Raw genomic sequence first — 25,102 nt, 5'->3', positions numbered from 1 at the left:
TCTAGCCACAGCACCTGGGGCTATAGGAACCACCTGGCCAGTACTTCCAGATAAGAAGAAATGACACAAAACAAGGGAGCTAGGACAGTGTGTGCATGAGGTAGCACTGGCCAAGGGAGGGTCATAGGATCTGCTTAGACCAAAAGTGCAGCTCAAACCTCCGAGCCCAAATTGAGCACAAGACAACCACCATTCTTTGTGACCCCCGCCCCCATGACTCTAGGATGGTATCTGGAGTTGCCTATCTGGGCCTCTGCTTGGACCCCTGCTTCACTCAGACTAGAGCAGCAACAGAATGCACCGGGAGCAGGCCTCTGAGCAATGCATTTAGTATTCACCATAGGCATGGGCCAGCTCTCATTGCCATCTCTCACAGAGTTACCTCAAACAGGGTTTGTCTGCATAGCCTGGGAATCCCACCTGCAAAATCTACACTGTGGGACAGCAAAGCCCAACTAGCTGCTGGCCTCTAGCTTTTCCAGTTTCTTAAAACCTACCTTGGACCATGTCACCATACATCTGCAACCACAAACACTAACAGGCACAATTTAGAAAAGATCTTGCATGTACAAGGTACACAGTATAAAAAAGTAAAATAAACACGAATGATAAACAAGTTACTCTGTCACAGATATTTTAGCTGATCTGAAAATATTTCACAAGTCAGAGGCTGAAGCCCTGAGTTGTAATGGACATTTGTGTGATCTGAATTTGATCAAATTCCCATTACTTGATGCAGGCAATAGGGGCTTTCACAGAAACAGAGAGATGAGAAAAGAAAGCTAATAGGCTTAGTGTGGACTGTTCACAGAAAGGAAGAAGGCTGGTGATTGCAGATCTAATCTGGCAATTATAGATCTCATCTAATTCCATAAAAGGTTCACGGTTCTCCCTAACCCCTGCCTCAGAACCAAGACTTTCCTTTTACCTACATCAGAGAGGGAAGTGACCACTAAGAACATACTCTAGATTCCAAGACAGAGTGGGATGGGACCAGTCTTGGGAACACCAAGTACTGAAAAGCATGTATGTTTCTAAGAACAGATATTATGAGAAACTACAAGGTTAACCAGAGTTCATTGAAATGACTTTCATTTTGTTACTTCTGTGAGTTAGAAGTATGTGTGACCTGGGGGTGGTGGTGGTGGTGGTTTGGTGGTGTGTATGTGTGTGTGTACACTAGAGCTTACACTCACCACCACCCATGACTGGTATTCTAACACTTGAGCCACAACTTCATTCCTGGCTTTTTGCTAGTTAATTGAAGATATGAGGCTCAGTCTTTTCTGTCTGGGCTGGCTTTGAACCCCGGTCCAAAGGCCTGAGTAACTAGGATTACAGGCATAAGTCACTGAGCATGGTCTAATTTTTTATTTAAAACAGATACATTTTTTGCTTAAGAAACTATATTTAGCAGGGCACTGGCGGCTCATGCCTATAATCCAAGCTACTCAGGAAGCTGAGCTCTGAGGATTGCAGTTCAAAGCCAGCTGGGGCAAGAAAGTCTGTGAGACTCTTATCTCTAACCACTAGACAACCAAAAGTGGCACTGTGGCTCAAAGTGGTAGAGCACTAGACTTGAGCAAAAAGAGCTCAGAGACAGTGCTCAGGCAGCCCCCGAGTTCAAGTCTCATGACCAAAAAAAAAAAAAAAAAAAAAGAAAATATAAAGTAGTCTAATATCTTAAACTATAGGGGCCAAGCTTCTAAAGCTAATTTATCTAACTGATAAATTTGGTTCCAGACATACTTGCTGTGGATTTAAGACTATATTAACCATGTACTAGAGCCCCAAAGCTTGTTGTACTCCATTCAGTGTCAAAATGGACAGCTATAATGTTACAATTTCATTTGGCAGCCCTAAAATCCTTTTACTAAGCATAATGCCCTTGTCCAACTACAACACTGAGGACAGGTAGGAACATTTAAACTTCGATCATATTATGAGTAGAAAACCAACCAACTCTGAGCCCTTTTCAGAGCAGATGCCTTCCTCCCTGGGGAGTGGACAGAACTACCCATAGTAAGGGCCTTAAAACCCAGACCCAGCTTCCTAGAGAAGGCAGGCAAGGTCCTTGAGATTAGGGTCTTTCCTTGCAAGAGAGGCAGTCCCTAGTGAGAGAATGGCTGGAGTGTGGCCCAGGTCAGTGCTCACAGGGGTGGGGCTGCAAAGAATGTCTAATTCTTGCTCCCAGAGTTCAAGCCCCAGGACCCATCCACCCCCAAAAAAAGAAAAAAGAAAAACCACCTGGGGGTGGTAGATTGTTTAGTAACTTTTCAAAAGAAGCCAGAACTTATCTTTATCCTATTGGTATCTAAAAGTGACACAGACTAACAATGACTAAAACAACTGCCATAGGGCTAGGGATGGAGCTCAGACAGCACTTGTCCAGTACATGTGAGGCTCTGGGTTCAAGCCCAGCCCTGGGGGAGGGAGGGGGACTGCTACCATGGAACAATACAGAAAGGAAAGCCTTAAGAATGACATCTCCCTGGAATCTGCTGATGTATATACAGGTCCTCTTCTGTGCTTCTGGGGCTAGAGCATGGAAACTCAAAACTCTTCTGGCAGAAGAGTTTAGCATGTCCTTAGGGTACCAGCACAACAATGCTGTGGGCTGAACCTAAGGTAGCCTGAATAATTGACCTGAAGAAAATCAATTCAGGTCTTTGCCTAGAAATCCACAGCTGCCAGGTTCTGGGAGACATCACATCACACTCAGCCCTGCCATCAATTAAGCTCACATACCCAGACAGCAAACTCCTGCCCGAGGTAGGGAAGGGGGAGGGTAAGGTTAAGAGTGTGAGGGTAAATTCCAGTAAATCTGTAGCCCTTGTGGCTTCATGATTACACATAACCCTAAAACCTCCTACACTATACAGAATACATTTAAGATCCATTAACATTTGGGGGCAGGAATTCTCCCTTGATTTTAGTAGTTGGTTTCTTAAGCTTTTGCTTCTTGCAAATGGCAAAACTCAGATACCATAAATTCTTGCAGGTTCAATAAGAGAAAAATCAAATTTCTCTTTATTATATGCCAAACCTATTTTACTATTTTTACACACCTACATAAAAACCTCTGGTTTATTATATTCACAAGATACTAAATGTTCACCTTACTATTCCTATTTTCTTTGGCCAGTATCTTCCAGGTTTCTGTGACTCAGACTACTATCGAATGAATACTGGAAAACTTGTTAACCTATTAACCTTGACCCTACAGAGCCTGGAACTCAGTTACCACAGAGGCAGGAGTCTTGAGACATGCTCGGCCCCACCCCTGCTTTGCATCAGCCAGGACACAGTCTACCACAAACCAGCCCCTCACCTCTGCCTGCTCCCTGAGGCCCATTCACCCTCAGGTTCACCAGCTGCCTCCACAGCATCAAGCTCAGTTTCTGAGCCCCAAGCTCCAAACACATGCCAAACTGTATAAACCCATGTGACCAAAATGCCCACATGGAGCTCAGAGTCTGCCTTCCATTGGCACTGTCCATGTATATTCCAATACCATCATTCATGTGGTAAACTTCGGCAATGTCTCATGCAGGCTCCCATCCCCACCTTCCACCCCATCTTGGGTGTGGATGATGATCTTAAGGTAGTTTCCAGTAAACACATCTGGGAGCTCTTGATAATGTAACTTTAATACATCCTTTATCTCATTTCTCCAAAAAGAAATAAAAACCAAAAGATGAAAACCTGATAGCATTCCAAGTTAACAACACAACACAAAGTTACACAGAAATCAAAGCACATAAGGTTGTTTTTCAAGTCTTTTTTTCTTTTTTGAAGATTTGATACCTTTCCAATGGTCATGTTTTCCATCAGCTTAATTACCTTCCTAGACTGCACAAGTTACAACACAGCTCCAATGTCGGCTTTGGACAACTTTTCACATTGTCAACATTTTTATTCATCTTAGCTCAAAAAAGACCTCCCACAGCCCACTGCAGGACCATCATCAGGGACATGGATGAAACACTGGAGGGTAATGCCATACCACAATGTTCCTCACCTAGGAAGGGGCACAGGGAACTTCCTAATAGTGCACACACTGTATATTCAAGGTTTGTACATTTTACTATATGTAATTTTAATCTCAAAAAGACACCTGCTAAAATCAAACATCACAAGAATAAATTCTAAGAAAAATTAACATGGCACTTACCAAAATTTAAGAAAATCAATTTGGCCTGTATCCCAGGACATAGTTTGACGAGAAATGGAATGGCAATGTAGAACCCCAAAACACAGAGAAGTATCTTCCTCAATCGGAACCACAGTCCCTTTCGCCTGCAAGAGAAACAACTAAAAGTCAAAAAACAGTTTATTAACAGCACTGGCAGTGTCTAAACAAGAGCCTCAGGCATCTTTTCCCACAGGCACATTGCCCAGTCATAAAAGTAGCTTCCTACTTCCTGCTTTTGTTTTAACAATTGAGGAGCTTCTTCTTCTATCTCAGGCCAAGTGTGGGGAAGTGCCTCTCTTTCTTCCTTTTCTGTCTTCCTACTTTGTCCTGCTTTACTAAATAAACCTTTGCTAAGCTCCCCCCGCCCCCAAAATGAGGTAGTCTTTTAATTTGACCTTTGAGGTAAAAATGATCTAGCTAGCTAGCTAGCTATCTTCGAAAGCCAAAGAAATAATCCTGTTGATTTCTTATATTCATCCTTGGGTAAGAATCTAACAGACAGAACAGATCCTCAAAAAGCACTCTACCTGGCCAGGTGAGGTGTCACATGTGTGTAATCCCAGCGGTGAGAGAAGCTATACGTAAGGAAAAGCTATAGATAGAAGAAGTGGTCTAGAAGGAGTGGTCTGATGCCAGCAAAACACACTAAAGCAAAAGCAGACTGATTCAAATTACAGAGGATCAGCCTAGAAAGCTCAAGTCCCTGAATTCACACCCTAGTAGATTCTCCCCTGACAAAAAAAAAAGAAAGAAAACACCCCACCTGACATTGAACCGCCGCTGCCACTTCATCTCAGCAAACAGGGGCTTCTCTGAGTCTTTCAGTCACCCTTCCGCCAACCAGATCTGTGGTTAGTTACTGATTAGCTGCACGTAGGAAGCTTGTGCAGCCAAGAACCTGCCCAACCAGGTCCTTGGGAAACTACAGAGGGCTGAGAACAAGACTATGTCTGTCAATACCTGTTTTGGTGTTTCTGCCCAGCCCCTTGGACTCATCCAGTGGGATCTCTGTCCAGGTCTTTTAGGCCAGGTCATTACCTCCAGAGTCTCAAGACCTTCTGATCTTCCAACACTATCAATGGGTCCTCAATCTCTTCTCAAACCCAGGGATTCTCACTTTGGATTTACACTAAAAAACTGAGGAGCTTAAAGAACATCTGTTTACAATGCTTATAGTTATTACTACCTATTATATAAGCAATGGAAAATACGACATTTCAAAATGTTTATAGGGGCTGTAGGATGTAGCTTAGTGGTAGTTTTTGCCTAGCATGCACAAGGCCCTGGATTCCATCCTCAGTAACAGTAACAGCAACACACACACACACACACACACACACACACACACACACACGTCCATTAATTCATATAGTACTAATAATACACCCACAGCTCAATAAAAGATAGATGGATCCTTCTTATCAGCCTCTGCATTCAACCTGCTTTGATACATGACATACAGCATCTGGAAAACTTCCTTCACACTTCAAGAGTGAAAAGGAAGAATTACATCTCAGTGGTATGGAGTCATTTTAATCATGTAGGCCCTGTGTGGGGTCTTGGGAACCTCATAAGTGCAGAGCACATGCAGAGAACTGCTGCTCTCACCATCACATCTAAATTTTAATGGTGCTAATTGTTCCTGGAATTTTTTTTTTTGCCAGTCCTGGGGCTTGAACTCAGAGCCTATCACTGCCCCTGGCTTCTTTTTGCTCAAGGCTAGCACTCTACCACTTGAGCCAAGGTGCCATTTCTGTAAATGTGGTGCTGAGGACTTGAACCCAGGGCCTCATGCATGCTAGGCAAGCACTCTAACACTAGGCCATATTCCCAGCCCCATGTAATTTTTTTATTAATTTAAGGTGGATTTAAAACATGCATTGAACTGCTAAAATATGCAACCATAGAGGTGAGCTTCAAAAGCATTAATTAACATAGACACAAAAGATTTTTATATACTAGCCAGGAACCAGTGGCTAACACCTGTACTAGCTACTCAGGAGGCTGAGATCTGAGGGTCACAGTTCAAAGCCAGTCTGGGGCAGCCAAGTCCATAAGATGCATATCTCCAATAAACTGCTCAGAAAAAGCCTGAAGTTGTGCTGTGGCTCAAGTGGTAAAGCACTAGTCTTCAGCACAAAGAGTCTAAGGAACAGTACCCCGGCCCTGAGTTCAAGCCCCAGAACCAGCAAAAAAAAAGATTTTTGTATTGTCTGAACTGATCTAATACCTACAAGAGGCAAAAAACAGAAAATCAGAACCATGCTGTCAGTGGCTTATGCCTATAATCTTAGCTACTCAGGAGGTTAATATCTAGAGATTATAGTTCAAAGCCAGCCTGGACAGAAACGTCTGTGAGACTCTTATCTCCAATTAATCCGTAAAAAGAAAAAACTGGAAGCGAAGGTGTGGATCAAGTGGAGTGCCATCCTTGAGGTGGAAAAAGTGACAGCACCCAGGTCCTGAGTTTAAGCCTCAGTACCAGCACCAAAAATGCATGTAGTTTAAAAAAGGAAGAAAGAAAGGAAGGGTGGGAGAAGAAAAGGAAAGAAAATCAAAATACTGATTATTAGGGACTAAGGTAGAGGAGGAAACTGAAGGATACAATGGAATTTTAGAATGATGGGAATAATCTTGATTGCGGCTGTGGTTACATGACTATATATATACATATATGTAAATTATATATATTATATATGTATATATATATGTCAAGACTCATTAAATTGTACAGTTGGAATTGAGCAGATCTCAATTAAATGGTAGAATGTCTGCCTAGAAAGTATGCAAGGCCCTGTGTTCAAATCCCATTACTGTCCCCACCAAAAGTAGGAGTTTTACAAGATATAAATAAATAAATCTCAATAAAACCAATGTTGTTGATCAGTCAATAAGCTTGCCATAAGTACCTTCATAAGGCTTATGACAAATACATCTGATAATGTAATTCATTCACACATTCACAAAGTCCATTCAACTGTCACTGTTGAGCACCCAGAACTCTGTAGGTGGTAGACAAGCAGGGTAGCAGATGGAGAGAAGGCAGGCTATGTGAGAAGCACCTGTGCTTGAGGACATAGCCCAGGCTGACCTTACTCTGGGTTACTAGAGAAGGGCCACAGGGATGACACAACAAGTTAGAAATACAAGAACTAGATAAGGGAGACAAGTTTAAAATGGCATCTTAAATTCCACATATAATCTACCATTGCAATGAAGAAGACCTTGCAACATTGTAGTTGAAAATGCCAGTCTGGATCAATATTCAACTCATCCCTTACTAGCATGCAATCTTAGGCAAGTCCCTTAACCTCAAGTATTGTTTCTGTCTATGTTTGGTGAGGATAATAATGATGCCTCAGGCTCAGTGATAGACTACTTGCCTAGCATACCCTAGGTTCAGTTCCCAGCAGTGCAGTAACAACAGCAGATGCAACAATGGTTAACAGCTATGCCTCCTCCAAGAGTCCTATAAGGATTAAAGTAATGCTTATGGAATGCACTGGGAGTCCTAGCACCAAACCCACAACACCTTCTTCAGAGTAAGTTTGGGTATAATGGGAGAGGACAGGAGAGGAAAGGAAGGAGTCAAGACTTCATTCTAAAAGAAATAGCCAGCCAGGTGTACCAGTGGTTCTGCTGGTAATCCTACTTGGGAGGCTGAAACTGGGAGGATTGTGGTTCAAGGACCACAGAGTGGGGGAAATTCATGAGACGCCCACCTTCTCAATGAAGAGCTAGACTTGGTGGCACATGTACATTATCCTAGCTATAACTGGAAACCTATAACATAGGCAGATCATGCCCAAGCACACATCCAGGCAGTGAGTGAGATAGTACTTTTAAAATACCTAGCAAAAATCAGGACTGGAGGTATGGCTCAAGAGTAAGAGAACCTACCCAAGAAGTGCAAAGCCCAGAGTTCAAACCCTAGAACCACTGAAAGAGTTTGTTGTTGTTGTTTAAAAAAAAGAAAGAAAGAAAAGGCAATAGCTTGTAGTCAAGTACATTGCCACAAATGCTTGACACTTGTGCTTGGGTCCTCTGTCAGGCCATCTGGTGTTATCCTGTGTTCCACAACTGCTCACTCATTCTTTGCTTACCAAAGGTGGTATGGTTTGAGTTTTTATGCCTTGTGAGAAAGGAAGAAAATGTCCACACAAGAGACTTGCTCAAAAATGCTCATAGCAGCTTCACTTGGTGTCCTCAAACTGAAATTACCTTAATGCTCATTCGATGGCTTAATGAGTCCAATGACATCCTCAGAATGTAAAGCCACATGGATGAATCTCAAAATAACTAAGCTGGCTGGGCTTAGTGGCTCACATCTGTAATGCTAGCTACTCAAAAGGCTGAGATCAAAGCAAGCTGCATCAGGGAAGTCTGTAAGATTCTTTTCTCCAATTAACCACCAGAAAACCGGAATAGCACTGTGGCTCAGTGTGGTAGAGCACTATCATCAAGCAAAAGAGTTTAGAGACAGCGCCCAAGTCCCGAGTTCAAGCCCCACGACAGACCAAAACAAAACAAAAATGATAACTAAGCTGAATGCAGGTCACCAACTGAAAGATGGCAGGACATTGGTAGATTTTTACTTGGGCATATTATTTTACCTAAAAATTCTTTTATTCATAGAACAGAATTAGTATTTTCTTTCCTGTGGCATTTCAGAGGGATGTTTCCTCCACAGATGGAAATAAATAGCTTTTTAAAAAAAACAAAAACAGCTTTTTTGTTTATTTAAAATTATATTTTTCTGTGGTGCTGAGGACAGAAACACTAGGGCCTCATTAATGCTTAGCAAGTGCTATATAAAACACTGAGCCACAGATCCAGCCCTGACTTCTTTATATTTAGAAATAGCTTACACAAGTTAGAAACCATCCATTTCTTATTACTAAATTAAAGGCAAGAAGAAACTAAAAATCAAAAAATCAAAGTGACTATAATATAAGCTAGGTTTAGAGGGCAAAAAACCTCCTCTTCCCACTCCTCTTCTTCCTTCCCTTTCTCCTCCCCCTCCCCCTCTTCCTATCCTAGAGCTTAAACTGTGAGCCTGGGCACTGCCCTGAGTTTCTGTACTCAAGGCTACTACTGTATATCACTTGCCATTTATGGCTTTCTGGCGGTAACTGAATATAAGAATCTCACAGACTTTCATACCTGGGTTGGCTTTGAACCATGATCCTTAGATCTCAGCCTCCTGAGTAACTAGGACTGCAGGCATGAGCCATCAGTACCCAGCCTCCATTTCTTCTTATTACTTGCCTCTTATGACAATTTTTCTTTTACTATTGTCAGAAATCCCTGATAGCATCACTGTTTACATAATCACTCCTTGCTGGGAAGAATGACCATTCCCGATGATTGGTAGTAATGAGCACTGCCCATATAGCTGAGGGAACATGCCTTCCTTTACAGAAACTGATGCAATCACGGAAGTCCACAACTCTCCAGACTTCACTGTCAATTATAGGACCAAATAATCTACCACAGCCTATACTGTTATTCACTGTGGGTTCTTTTTTTAAGATTGTCTTTTTAGTACCACAGACAGATAACCAGTGTCAATGATCATGAAATAAAAATAAAATATAATGAATGGACTTGTATGGGCCTCAGGAACTCTTGGGCACTCAGTTCAGAGAAATGAGAACTTTACTTCCAGCAGCAATTTGTGCACAGATATTTACAGCAGCTGTGGTGGTTATGGTACGGTGTACATCTTCACAGACTTGTACATCTGACAGCATAGCATCTCTCTCACACACACGTGTGTGTGTGTGTGTGTGTGTGCTTAAAATGGTACATCTGTATAAGTTCTGGAATCTCATTGATGTCATTGACATCACATTCAGTTGATTTCATATTATAGTTGTGTAAGATGCTATCATTGAGGGAGGCTGGGAAAAGGGATTCATTGGGACATGAATGTGTTTTTAAAAATAAGATAAAATTAGAAAGAAATTAGTTATAAAAAAGCAAAGTAAACAAAAGTATTCATTAATAAAGCTCATCATTAGAAAGAAAGGACTTTGCTATCTGTCTAGGCAAATATTAGCTCCATTTCACCAATGAGGAAACTGATTCCCAAGGACTCAAATAACCTGCCTAAGGCTACACCAGATATGTATTCCAGCATCCTGCATGGGGAAAGCCAAATTGGGCCTAATCTGAGGCAAGCCAGATGCTCCTTACAGCCAACTGAATCTGGCCTCTGTATCTTATCCCTACCCTCACATCTTCATTCTAGCCCCTCTCTGGAGAGGGGCACACAAGAGGCAAGACACTCGGGCACTCAACAGACTACTGAGATTTTCTTCTCAGCAATGGGAGGTTACAGACATTGCTTGACAGAAGACTTCTTTAACCAATTATTTAAGGACAATCTATATAATTTATCATTTCTTACTGCCTCCCCAAGAGTAGATCACGATGTAGGTGGATCCCTTGTTTAACTTTCTTGGTGGAGGCTGAGGTAGCTGTGTTCTGCACCTGGCTAGCCAGGGACAATCAATGTCTGCTGAAGGTCAAAGGTCTGACAAGGAAGAAGGTAAGCAGCAGGACTGGTAGGGAGCTGTAGGTCAACATTCTGCCAGTTTCCATGGCTCACAGATAAAAAGACACAATCAGATTGAAATGCAGCCACTGCCCTTAAGCCCTTTGCCTCTCTGGTATCTAGCAACTCAAAGGCTAAAACCCAACACAGTGTAGTATATTATAGTACAGTGTGAGTGTGAGTGTGTGTGTGTGTGTCCCTTCCTCTCACAATGATGCCACAAATACCCCCAGATGATGTGGTGGTGTCAGCTAGAGGAGACCTATGGGGAAAGCAAAGAGATGTACACAGGAGATTTTATGAAATCTTGTATGAAGTATATGATGTCAGCCCACTGTCTTGAAAAAAGGGCAACCTGACTAACAAGTCAATTTCAGGGTGTTCCTTAAAATATTTTTAAAAATATAGAATATGGTTAGAAACTAACCTTCCAAGTAAATTAAAGACTAAAGAAAGTTGAGATTCTTTTAATTTGATTCAATCATGCAAAACAAAGATTCAAGATGTCACTCAAGAGTCCTCTGGGGTTCTAGTCTAGAATGTAAGTAAGGAACTACAAATTGTCACTGCACTCTCACAAGGTTTTTCTTGTGAACTGAAAAAAAAACAACAACAACAACAAATAACTCTTGTATCTGTCAGAGATTGAGGTCACAGGGTCAACTGCTGTGTCCAAAACAAGACAGAGAACATGCAAATACAGAGCTAGAATTCACCAGAACAAATACTTAGAAAAGGTGAAGAACAGTTTGAGATGAATTTCCAGGTGCTCAGTTTGGACAGGTCTGAGGATCATTCAAGGGGAATCAGGCTTTTATAGTTTTTTTTTTCTCTAAGAGCTCCACCAGACCATCACAGTGTTTTGTTTTGTTGTATGGGTCTGGAGCTAGAAGCCTGGTTGCTGTCCCTGAGATTTTTGCTCAAGGCTAACAATTTACCACTTGAGCCACAGTTCCACTTTCAGCTTCTGGTAGTTAACTGGAAAGAAAAGTTTTACTTATTTTCCTGCCAGAGGAACCATTTGTAATTAAATCAAAGCACTCTAGTCTTCATAACAAGACCAACCCTCAGGAGAAACTATTTTTTCCTGAGGCTGCCCTGGACTAGGTTTTATCAGAGCTTAATGATAGGGGGAAAGAAAATGAACATCTGTGGCAGTTATATCTATTCTGACTGACCCATGTGTGGTGGCTGAGCTCCTAAAGCATACATAAAGATCACAACAGTCCACAGATGCAGTAAGGAAGACCTCAGACCCAATCATAGGACCATGATAAGCTTCTCTCCCTCCCCACACCTCCCATACCACTAAATACCCTATTTACAGAAGTTCAAAATAAGTGAGGCAAAAACTGTTAAGTCTTTAAGAAGAAATGGGAGAATCCACTAATATAAAGACTTCAAAACTCTTCCATTAGAAATGAACAATCCAGAAGGCAGGTTTGAACCCAACACCATCAACCCAACTCCAGACTATGTCATTCAATAACAGAACACATATGCTTCTCCACTATACATAGGCTATCCACCAAGATAAGGCATATTCTGGGTCATAGAATAGTTTATGAAATTTAAAAGGACAGAAATCTCAATGTCTGTTTTCAGATCACAATACAATTAAACTAAAAATTAAACTAGTAGAAACAGCTGGGAAAAAATCCCAGAATACTTGGAAAACCAACAAACTACTAAAAAATAATGCACAGGTCAAAGAAGGAGTCTTAAGAGACTTACTTTGAATGAAAGTGAAAAGACAACTTACTGTGGAATTCAATGAAACCAGTAGTTATAGAGAAATTTACAATTATTTAAGAATCTAGAAAAAATAAGTTAAATTCAAAGCTACAAAAATGTAATAAAATTGGAGCAGAAATTTATGGGATTGAAAAGAGAAATTCAGCAATGAAAAGTCAATGAAACCCAAGTTTTTTCTTTGAAAAGACCAGTACAATTTACAATCCTCTAGTCATGCTAAGAGAAAAAAAAGAGGACAGAAATTAATATCAGAAATAAAGAAGATTTCATTATAGAGCATGTGGACATTAAAGGATAGCAAACAAATATTACAAACAACTCTGCTCATGATGTGATAATTCTAGATGAAGTGGGCCAATTCCTTGACTCAATCTGCCAAAATCATGCAAGCACAGCAGCAGACAACCTAAACAGTCCTATTTCTATTACACAAATTCAGTCAATAATTAACAACCATCCAAAATAAAAAGTATGGCGTGCACACACACACACACACACACACACACACACAAAATTACAAACCAGCTCAGTGAACAACTCAGTGAAAAGCAACACTAAAAGAGTAAGACTATTCTTACACTAACTAGGAGAAAATATTTACAAAAATACAAGCTGTAACAGAATTATCAAAATATAAAATTCTTGCTGGGAGCCAGTGGCTCACACCTGTAATCCTAGCTACAAGAGGTGAAGATTTAAGGATTGCAATACAAAGCCAGATTTGAGCAGAAAAGCCAAGTAAGAGGGTGAGGCCCTAAGTTCAAGTTCAAACCACGGTAAGAGCATACCATATGTATATTTAAAAACACTTAAAACATGACAGTAAGAAAATAAGCCAGCTGATTAATATGAAGTGCTAAGAACATGAACAGACTTTTTATTTTTAAAAAGTACCTAGATGGTAAATAAGCAAGCACTGGAAAAGGCGTTCGGTACTGTAAACGGCCAGACAAGTGCAAACTAAATTGCTAAGATGTCAGAGCCAGATGAGCTGGCAAACAAGTCCAACAAGCTCTGAGTTCAAACCCAGGTACCCTCCCCCCTCTTTTCAATGTGGAGAGGCTGGGAATGTAGCTTAGTAAAAGAGTGCTTGCCTAGCATGCATGAAGCCGTGGGTTCGATTCCTCTGTACCATATACACAAAAAAAGCCAGAAGTAGCACCGTGACTCAAAGTGGTAGAGTGCTAGCCTTGAGCAAAAGCAGCTCAGCGACAGTGCCCAGGCCCTGAGTCCAAGCCCCAGGACTGGAAAAAAAAAAAAAATGTGGGGAAGCAAAACAAACTCTAGTTATGGGGAGGGTACAAGCAAAAGGGAATGGACTAACAAGGAGGGTAAATGAGGATTCATGTGGTCCAAGTAAATTATGTGCATATATGAACCCTGTGGAAATTGTTTTACAAAGTGGGGAAGAGGGTAAGGGACAGTGATAGAGGGGGTTAGCGTGATTGGGACACACTGTATTCATGTGCAGGAATACCTCAATAAACATGGCTTGAGAGCTAATTAATCCATAGCACTAAATATTCCCATGTGCAATTATGAAGATGCATTAAATAGTACTTCCTGCCTGTACAACGACCACGTACTAGTAAAAATAAATTAATGCAAAATGCCAATGAAGATGGGGTGGGAGTGGAGAATGGTGCGGCCACTTTGGAAGACAGTTCAGTCATACTCTTCCCATACAATCCAGCCAATGGGCTTTTTGGTATTTGCCCAGATGAACTGAAAACTCATGTTTACAAAAAAATCAGCACACAGATGTTTACGGCAACTTGAGGGTTTGTCAAAACATGGGAAGCAACTAAAATGTCCTGCAGTAGGTGGATGATGGTATACTGGGGTACATCCAAACATGGGAATATTATTTAGTGCTAAAGATTAATTTACTATCAATCCAAAGAGAAAACATGGAAGAACTCTGGCATATTGCTAAGTGAACAAATAAATATGAAAAGGTTACATACTGTCTGATTCCAATTAGATGACATTCTGGAAAAGGCAGATGGAGATGGTAAGGAATAGTGGTTGCAATGAGGACAACACAAGAATGGCAGTTTAGTGATCTTACTTTGACATGGCCTTTCCACATTAACTAAACTGGCTTCAAACTCCTAGGTTTATATGCTCCTCCCACCTCAGCTTCTCAAGCAGCTGGGACTACATCGTTGTGCCAGGCTGGTTTAGTGCTTTTAGAGGGAAGCAAAGTAACTGCACTATGAAATCCACAGACCCAGAAAGAGAAAATGATTAACTTTTTAAAGCTTGAGTCTAGGTACTAGAAGTTTTATATTGATATTTTTATCAAGTGGTCTTATAAATGATTAAGTTCAGGCTGGGAATATGGCCTAGTGGCAAGAGTGCTTGACTTGTATACATGAAGACCTGGGTTCGATTCCCCAGCACCACATATATAAAAAACGGCCAGAAGTGGCGCTGTGGCTCAAGTGGCAGAGTGCTAGCCTTGAGCAAAAAGAAGCCAGGGACAGTGCTCAGGCCCTGAGTCCAAGGCCCAGGACTGCCCAAAAAAAAAAAAAAAAAAAATGATTAAGTTCTTCAAGTGTCTTATAGTGAAGGAAGCAGCGTTGACAGCCACTACAGCCAGCTCAGTGTTTGCAGCAGTGTTCTCCTTGGCACTCTTCTTTTCCTGGGACCATAATGAACTTTGGAGCATGTTTCTTTCTCCTTCATTCTGGGAGATTTTTTTTTTTCTATATATGACATATTTTCTAGATCTTGGCATCTCTTGATATGAACATTTTAATGTTTATATGTTAAATACAGATTCCCATAATAAAGCTTCATTTTCTTTTCCATTTCAATCACTGCTATAGTCAAGAATAAAGTTCTCCAACAAATTTGAAAGCTCTTTAAAAGACATACAGATGCTGGGCAGGGGTAGCTCACACCTGTTATCTGAGCTACTCAGGAGGCTGAAATCTGAAGGTTACAGCTCAAAGCCATCCAGGCCAAGTCCATGAGACTCTGATCTCAAGTTAACCATAAAAAACCACCATCAGTAAAGCTTTAGCTCAAGTGGTAGAGCACTAGAATTGAGGTTAAAAAGTTCAAGGGCAGTGCCCAGGCCCTGAATTCAAGCCCCAAGACAGGCATAAAAAAAAGCAGCAGCAGCAGAAGGCATACAGATGGGAGGCTGAGAGTGGAAGGAGCCAAGCTCAAGATACCAGCCAATGCAGATTAAGTTTGAGAGACCCTATCTGAGATATAACCAGCAATGAGGGAAATGATGGGGTAGTATCTATGAAGAAGCATTGTTCTATCAACGGACTTGTTGAATGGTGACCCCTTAACTACCTCATGATAATAAAAAGCATTTTTAAAAGAGAAAATAACCAGCAAAATAACAAAAAGCTAGAGTCATGATTCAAGTGGGAGAGTGCTAACCTAGCAAGCAAGGACCCAAGGACCCAAGTAGTGCCAAAAGGAAAAAGAAAACAAACAACATGCAAGAGAAAAAGGTACATGCATATCAGAAAATCAGGGTTCCAACAGTCAAATAAATAAGCTGGGAATGTGGCTTAGTGGTAGAGTGTTTGCCTGGCATGCATAAAGCCCGGGGTTCAATTCCACAGTGCCACATACACAGAAAAGGCCAGAAGTGGCACTGTGGCTCAAGTGGTAGAGTGGTAGCCTTGAGCAAAAGGAGCTCAGGGACAGTGCCCAGAGTTCAAGCCCCAGGACTGGGATAAGGAAAAAAAAAATCAGATAATCAGAGACGAGGTATTTTTGTTTTCAATGAACACTATTCTTTGTTAAGCTAATGAAATTTTGATAAAGATAATTTTGTTTAAAAAGCATGTATGATGGGGCTGGGGATATGGCCTAGTGGCAAGAGTGCCTGCCTCGGATACACGAGGCCCTAGGTTCGATTCCCCAGCACCACATATACAGAAAACGGCCAGAAGCGGCGCTGTGGCTCAAGTGGCAGAGTGCTAGCCTTGAGCGGGAAGAAGCCTGGGACGGTGCTCAAGCCCTGAGTCCAAGGCCCAGGACTGGCCAAAAAAAAAACAAAAAAAAAACAAAAAAAAAGCATGTATGATGAAAAGTCACTCACTGTTAGAAAAAATGTAATAAAAGGTATCCTTAAAAAAGGTATTAGAGTATATGTATTATATATATCTTATGTCAAAAATTCAGTCTCACTCAATTACACTCATGTTTGCACATGTGCATTGTTGTGTTTTTATATCTGGAATGTGAAGCAGTGGATTACAGTGCTTAGCTTCCTAGATGCTTCCTCTAACTTTTGTCCCTCAATTTGCTAGCATGGCTCAGTTACAGTTTGCACATGAATCTTCATCCCAATCAATTATTTGCCATGCTATCTTTCTTCTGTGCAAAGATTACTTGAGTAAAGTGAGTAGCAACAAGGTCTGATAAAACAATGTCAAAACACGTTATGAAAATGTTATATAGAAGAATCTCATTGCCATTACATTCATGATTATAGCTGTGGGAAAAATGGACCTAAAATTGATGGTATCTTAACCACAATGCATTTGTATAATCCTTGATTAATTTGGCAGAGCTTTAAAGCTGTACCAATTAACCAGAGTACAACAAAACCACTATCATCGGAAAAAAAAAAAAAAAAGGGTATTAGACAAAACTACCAAAAGAATTGCATCTCTGTAGTAGAGTGCTTGCCTATCATACATGAGGCTCTGGATTTGATCCTCAGAACCATTAATAAAAAAATACTCTTTTAGCTATACTCAGGAGGAAATTTGAGGATCAAAGTTAAAGCCAACCCAGGCAGGAATTCAATGAGATTCTTATCTTTGGTTACCCACCCAAAAGCTGGAAGTGCAGCTATGGCTCAAGTGGTAGAGCACTAGCATTGAACAAAAAATTTCAGGGACAGCCAGGTGTCAGTGGTTCACACCTGTAATCTTAGCTACTTGGGAGGCTGAGATCTGAGGATTGTGGCTCAAAGCCAGCCTGGGCAGAAAAGTCCCTGTGAGATTCTTATCTCCGATTAACCACTCAAAAACTGGAAGTGGAGCCGTGGCTTGAAGTGGTAAAGCACTAGCCTTGAGCACAAAAGAGGCTCAGGGACAACACCCAGGCCCTGAGTTCAAGCCCAGAAGCCAACAAAAAATTAAAAAAAAAAAGTTAGGGACAGTACCCAGCCTTAGTACTAGCATGCACTTGCATGCAGTGTGCGCATGTGTGCATGCACACGTACACACACACACACACTACTCAACTGAAAGTGTTTTAAAAAAAATCAATGAAACCTTCTGAACAGACCCATATCCAGCATTGAAATAGAAACAAAAATAAGTGATCTCCCATCCAAGAAAAGCCCAGGTCCAGATGGATTCACAGCAGAATTCTACAAGGCCTTCAAAACAGAACTCACACCAATATTTCTCAAACTCTTCAATAAAATTGAAAGAGGAAGTTCGCTACCAGAAACATTCTATGAAGCCAGTGTAACCCTCATCCCAAAACCAGGCAAGGTCTCATCACGGAAAGAGAACTATAAACCGATTTCCCCTGATGAACATAGATGCAAAAATTCTCAACAAAATTCTGGCCAATCGACTTCAACAGGTCATCAAAAAAATCACACACCATGATCAAACTGGATTCATCCCAGGGATGCAAAGTTGGTTCAATATACGCAAGTCAATTAATGTAATCCACCACATCAAGCAAGGTAAGAACCACATGGTTATATCTCTGGATGCGGAAAAGGCATTCGATAAAATCCAGCACCCATTTATGCTAAAAGCCCTGGAAAAACTGGGATTCCAGGGAACACTCCTGAATATAATAAAGGCAGTCTATGACAAACCAACAGCAAGCATAATTCTAAATGGTGAAAAACTAAAGCCATTCCCTTTAAAATCAGAAGCAAGACAGGTATGTCCGCTCTCTCCCCTTCTCTTCAACATAGTACTAGAATTCCTAGCCAGAACAACTAGGCAAGAAGAAAATATAAAGGGGATCCAAATAGGAAAAGATGAAGTGAAACTTTCTCTCTTCTCAGATGACATGATCCTATATCTAAAGAACCCCATAGACTCTACTCCCAAGCTACTAGAGCTGATCCAAAACTTTGGCAAAGTTGCAGGATATAAAATAAACGCTCAAAAATCAATGGCATTTCTATATGCTAATGACCCGAACGCTGAGGCTGAAATCAGGAAAGCAACTCCTTTTGCAATAGCCTCAAAAAACATAAAATACCTAGGAATAACCTTAACCAAAGAAGTGAAAGACCTCTATGATGAGAACTTTAAAAACATGAAAAACGAAATTAAGGCAGAACTAAGGAAATGGAAAAACCTCCCATGCTCCTGGATTGGGAAGATTAATATAATCAAAATGGCAATAATGCCAAAGGCTATCTACAAATTCAATGCAATACCCATTAATATCCCAACACCATTTTTTTTTTATTAATTGGACATAAATTTTTTTACAAGGTGTTGTGCAAAGAGGGTGCAGTTACATAGTAGGGCAGTGTGTACATTTCTTATGATATCTTACAACCTGTTTTTCTATCCCTTGTCTAGGTCAGGTTGACATATATGCAATATACAATGTATCAAGAACATATACAGTATTCACAGACTTGGTCTCTACTGTCTCTCCGTCTCCCTTTGTTAACAGTCATATATCAGGGAGATCATGCCCCTTTGTTTTCTGTGTTCTAGGCTTGTCTCAATCAACATTATTTGTTCGAGTTCCGACCATTTCCCTGCAAATAACAATATTTCACCATTCCTAATCGCTATGTAGTATTCCATTGTGTATAAGTACCATATTTTTTTGATCCATTCGTCTGTGGAGGGGCATCTGGGTTGTTTCCATATTTTAGCTATTGTGAATTGTGCCGCGATAAACATGGTAGTACAAATGCCTTTTTGATATCTTGGATTTTGCTGTTTAGGATAGATGCCTAGGAGTGGTATGGCTGGGTCATAGGGTAGGTCTATATTGAGCTTTTTGAGAAACCTCCATACTGTTCTCCAAAGTGGTTGTACTAATTTGCACTCCCACCAACAATGGAGAAGGGTTCCTCTTTCCCCACAGCCCCTCCAGCATTTGTTGTTTCCTGAGTTCAGAGTATAGGCCATTCTAACTGGGGTGAGGTGGTATCTCAGGGTTGTTTTTATTTGCATTTCCTTTACTAGCAGGGATGTTAAGCATTTCCTCATATGTTTCTTTGCCATTTTTATATCTTCTCTTGTGAAGTCTCTCTTTAGCTCTTTTGCCCATTTCCTAATAGGTTTATTGGGCTTGGAGTGGCTTAGTTTTTTGAGTTCTCTGTAGATGACCGATATCAGGCCTTTGTCTGTTGCTGTGCTGGTAAATATCCTTTCCCATATCGTTGGCTGTCTTTCTATTTTGGGGGCTATGTCCTTAGCTGTGCAGAAACTTTTTAATTTGTAGTAGTCCCATTTGTCGAGTCTTTCTCCTATTTGTTGTGCCCCTGGGACTCTATTCAGGAAGTTCCTTCCTGTGCCTGTAAGTTCTAGTGTCTTTCCTACTCTGTCCTTCAGTAGTTTCAAGGATTCAGGTCTGATGTTGAGGTCCTTGATCCATTTTGAGTTGATCTTGGTGCATGGTGATAGGCTTGGGTCTACTTTGAGTTTTCTGCATATGGCTGCCCAGTTCTCCCAGCACCAGTAGTTGAAGAGGCTATGTTTATTCCATTGTATATCTTTAGCTCCTTTGTCGAATATCAGTTGGCTGTAAGAGTGCGGTTTTATTTCTGGGTCTTCAGTTCTAATCCATTGGTCTTCCGATCTGTTTTTATACCAATACCATGCTGTTTTTGTTATGATGGCCTTGTAGTAGATCTTGAAGTCAGGTATTGTGATACCTCCTGCATTGCTTTTTTTGCCTAGAATTGCTTTGGCTATTCTAGGTTTTTTGCTGTTCCATATGAATTTATGGATTGGTTTCTCTATTTCAGTGAAGAATGTGGCTGGGATTTTGATAGGTATTGCATTGAATTTGTATAACAATTTGGGCAATATGGCCATTTTCACTATATTGATTCTGCCTACCCATGAGCATGGGAGGTCTTTCCATCTCCTTGTGTCTTCTTTGATTTCCCTTATTAGATTTTTGGAGTTTTCATTGAATAGGTCCGTCACGTCCTTGGTTAAGTTGATCCCTAGGTACTTTATTCTTTTTTTGGCTACTGTAAATGGAATTGTTTCCATAATTTCCTTTTCTGTTTGTCTATTGCTGGCCAACACCATTTTTTAATGAAATAGAGGAAGCAATCCAGAAATTTATATGGAACAATAAAAGACCCAGAATAGCAAAAACAATCCTAAGCAGAAAGAACAGTGCTGGAGGAATTACAATACCCAACTTGAAGCTGTATTATAAAGCTATAGTAATAAAAACAGCTTGGTATTGGCACCGGAACAGGCCTGAAGACCAATGGAACAGAACTGAAGACCCAGAAATGAACCCACAGAACTATGCCTACTTAATCTTTGATAAAGGAGCTAAAAAAATAGGATGGAAGACAGCCTCTTTAACAAACGGTGCTGGCAAAACTGGTTCAACACATGCAACAAACTAAAACTAGATCCTTATATATCACCCTGCACCAAAATCAATTACAAATGGATCAAAGACCTCGAAATCAAAACAGATACCCTGAAACACTAAAGGAAGGAGTAGAAGAAACACTTGGGCTCCTTGGCACAGGACGGAACTTCCTTGACAAAGACCCAGAAATGCGACAAATCAAAGAAAGGATGGACAAATGGGACTGCATCAAACTGCAGAGCTTCTGCAGGGCAAAGGACGTAGCTCGCAAGATAAACAGAAAGCCCACAGATTGGGAAAAGATCTTTACCGGCCATACAACAGACAAGGGCCTCATACCTAAAATATATGCAGAACTAAAAAAATTACATTTCTCCAAAACAAAACCACAAACAAAGAACCAATAGCCCCCTCAAAAAGTGGGCTTAAGATTTAAAAAGAAACTTCTCTGATGAGGAAATGAGAATGGCCAAGAGACATATAAAAAAGTGCTCTACATCACTGGCCATAAAAGAAATGCAAATCAAAACAACATTGAGATTCCATCTCACCCTAGTAAGAATGTCCTATATCAAGAAAACTAACAATGACAAATGTTGGAAGGGATGTGGTCAAAAGGAAACCCTACTTCATTGTTGTTTGGAATGTAAACTGTTTCAGCCACTCTGGAAAGCGGTATGGAGGTTCCTCAGAAGGCTAAGCATAGAGCTCCCCTATGAACCAGCAGCCCCACTTTTGGGCATCTACCTAAAAGACCACAAACAAGAACACACTAAAGCCACCAGCACAACAATGTTCATCACAGCACAATTTGTCATAGCTAGAATTTGGAACCAACCCAGATGTCCCTCAGTAGATGAATGGATCAGGAAAATATGGTACATATACACAATGGAATTTTATGCCTCTATCAGAAAGAATGACATTGCCCCATTTGTAAGGAAATGGAAAGACTTGGAAAAAATTATACTAAGTGAAGTGAGCCAGACCCAAAGAAACATGGACGCTATGGTCTCCCTCATAGGGAATAATTAGCACAGGTTTAGGCTAGTCACAGCAGAGGATCACAAGAGCCCAATAGCTATACCCTTATGAACACAAAAGATGATGCTAAGTGAAATGAACTCCATGTTATGGAAATGAGTGTTAGATCACTGTTGTAATTACTTTCAACATGTGATGTGAAACCGTAGCTTCTATTGTTGATGATCCTCTTGTATCCCCTTTCTGTGGTTGTACCTGCACTATTTCTGTATCTTATCTGAGTACATTGGAAACCGTGTATACAGGTATTAGAACTAGGAAACTGAAAGGGAATACCAAAATCTAGAGACACAGGGTAAAAAAGACAAACGATTACAAAAGCCATACTTGCAAAATTGTTTAGTGTAAATCTACTGAACAACTCATGGGGGGGAAAAGGGCGAGGGGAGAGGGGGGAATGAGGGAGGAGGTAACAAACAGTACAAGAAATGTATCCAATGCCTAACGTATGAAACTGCTCTGTATATCAGTTTGACAATAAAAATTTTAAAAAAAAATCAATGATTAATACCGTGACCTGTTGCCAAACAAATTCCAAACAGCTTTTCTACACATCAAGATTTACAAATTAAAATAGGTTTTGAGAAAAGGTCCAAATCACAATTTAAGAAAAAAAATCCTACAATTGATAGCAACAAGAAATAAAGAATAAAACTACATCACTTTAGTTACGATCAGGAAATGAGATTTGGTATAATGATTTCTTCCTTTATGGAAATATTCAATATTTTATATGCTTTTTCACTTTTTGAAGCTAGGGAAATGGAATTGTTCCTTATCTCATTTTTGGATTGTACATTGTAATACTATTAGATTGTAGTATTAATAGAAATATTATTGTGTATATTGATTTTATATCCTGCAACTTTGATGGCTTTATCTATTAGGATCTCATTTATAATGTATAAGTGCTTTTTATATATTGCTAGATTTGATTTTCCAGTACTTTGCTAAGGATTTTTCTATTTTCATATGAGGTGCTACCTATAGCTTTTTTTTCTCTGTAGTTTTCTCATGATAACTTTGGTTTTGTTATTAGGAAAATACTGACTTTATAAACTAGTTAGGAAGCATCCCCCACACTTTTATTTTTTGAAGAGTTCATGAAAACAAAGGGAAGTGAAAACAAATTGACCATGGAAGTCATCTGGGTTTTTCCTTTTTTGGGGGGGGATGGTGGGGTTCTTTGTAATTCTAAATTAAATAACAATTCATCTCCTTTTTTTGGTTCTTTTCAGAGTTTCAATCTTAAGTCCAGTTTGTGCTTATGTATTTCTTGAGATATATTTTACCTGAATAACCTAATTTAGTGGCATCCTTTTTCAGTAAATAAAAGAACTGGTAATACTCTCTCCAGCTTCACTTCTAATCTTATAAATTTACATGTTCTTTTTTTCTTGGTCAGCCAAACTAAAGGTTTCTCAATTTTTAAACCAACAACTTTTGATTTTGATTTTTTATATCTCTATTTCATTCATTTCTACACTGCACTTTATTACTTCCTTGGTTCTGATTGCTTTACAATTTTTTTTTCCCAGTATCATATGGCAACAAGGATTTGATTTTGAAGTTTTTGTTTGTTGTAGTTCTGGAGTTGAACACAGGGAAGTGTTGTACCACAGAGCCACAACTCCAACCTTCTTTGGGCTGGTGATCTTTTAGATAGGGTTTCATTTCTCAAGCCACAATCTGTACCACAGTTAGGCTTCTTGGGAGGAGGGGGAATGAGGGAGGAAGTAACAAACAGTACAAGTAATGTATCCAATGCCTAACATATGAAACTGTAACCTCTCTGTACATCACTTTAACAATAAATAAGAAAAAAAAAATTTTTTAAATAAAAAAAAATTTTAAAGTTAGGCTTTTTGTCAGTCAGTCATAAGCTAAGATAACAAACTTGCAATACTGGAATCCAGCTATCAGTTAAGAAGGGGGCCTCACAACTTTTGTTCTACCTGGTCTGGCCTCAAACTTTGCTTCACCCAGTCTCAATTTCCAACCAGCTAAGATTACAGGCATAAACCACCAGCATCTGGTTGAAGTCATAGTATTTGTTTGCTTGTTTTTTTTTTAATTTAAATATATTTTACTGTATAAATGTGTCTCTAAGTGCTGTAGTATCTCATAATTTAGCATGGTACCTTCAATTTCATTCATCTCAAAGTATTTTGCAACTTCCTTTGAGATTTTTTTGGGGGGAGGGATTGGTTATAAAGCATCCATATCAATAATTAATATGCATATCTTTTTTTGTTGGTGGTGGTGGTATCTATGGGGCTTGATCTCAGGGCTTGAACACTGTCCCTGAGCTTTATGCTCAAGGCTAGCACTCTACCACTTTGAGCCACAGCTCCATTTCCAGTTTTCTGTTAAGAAAACTGTTAAGAGTCTCACTGATTTTCCTGCCTCGGCTGGCTTTGAACCATGATCCTCAAATCTCAGCCTTCTGAGTAGCCAGAGTTACAGGCATAAGTCACCAGCCCCTGCACCAATATGCTTATGTTATTAAAGTATTTAGCACTTGTCATGATTCCTGAAGCAGCTTTTAAATAGCTTCGGAGTAATAAGATAAAAGATAATCTGTTGTCGTATAAAAGCACTCTAGGCCTAAGAAGACAAAATCGTTCTCTGATCTTCAACTACCTTCTTTTTTTCTTTTTCTTTTATTTCTTTTATTATTATTATTATTTATTTATTTTTTGCCAGTCTTGGAGTTTGGACCCAGGGCCTGAGTACTGTCCCTGGCTTCTTTTTACTCAAGGCTAGCATTCTACCACTTGAGCCACAGCACTATTTCTGGCTTTTTCTGTGTATATGGTGCTGAGGAATTGAACCCAGTGCTTTATGTATGTGAGGCAAGCACATTCCCAGCCCGATTCAACTACCTTCTTATCACCTGCTCCTTTTCCATGCTAAGGCAGGTCAAAGAAACTAGAATCTCTTAGAAACTATAATCTTCCCCCATCTTTCATTAAAAATCCACTTTGGGTGGGATGCTGCTG

General features: G+C 40.1%; 1 protein-coding gene across 1 annotated transcript in view; it reads right to left on the bottom strand.

Annotated features, from left to right (window-relative positions):
- Abhd12 (abhydrolase domain containing 12, lysophospholipase) overlaps nt 1-25,102 on the bottom strand; it is an 82,176-nt gene that overhangs the window by 24,933 nt on the left and 32,141 nt on the right. Inside the window, exon 2 of the mRNA XM_048348683.1 lies at nt 4,175-4,299. Coding sequence (XP_048204640.1) covers nt 4,175-4,299 — 125 coding nt within the window. The remainder of the gene's footprint in view (nt 1-4,174; nt 4,300-25,102) is intronic.

This window comes from Perognathus longimembris, chromosome 6 (assembly GCF_023159225.1).
Source record: "Perognathus longimembris pacificus isolate PPM17 chromosome 6, ASM2315922v1, whole genome shotgun sequence".
Taxonomy (NCBI): Eukaryota; Metazoa; Chordata; class Mammalia; order Rodentia; family Heteromyidae; genus Perognathus; species Perognathus longimembris.
This window is presented reverse-complemented; position numbering and strand designations above follow the sequence as displayed.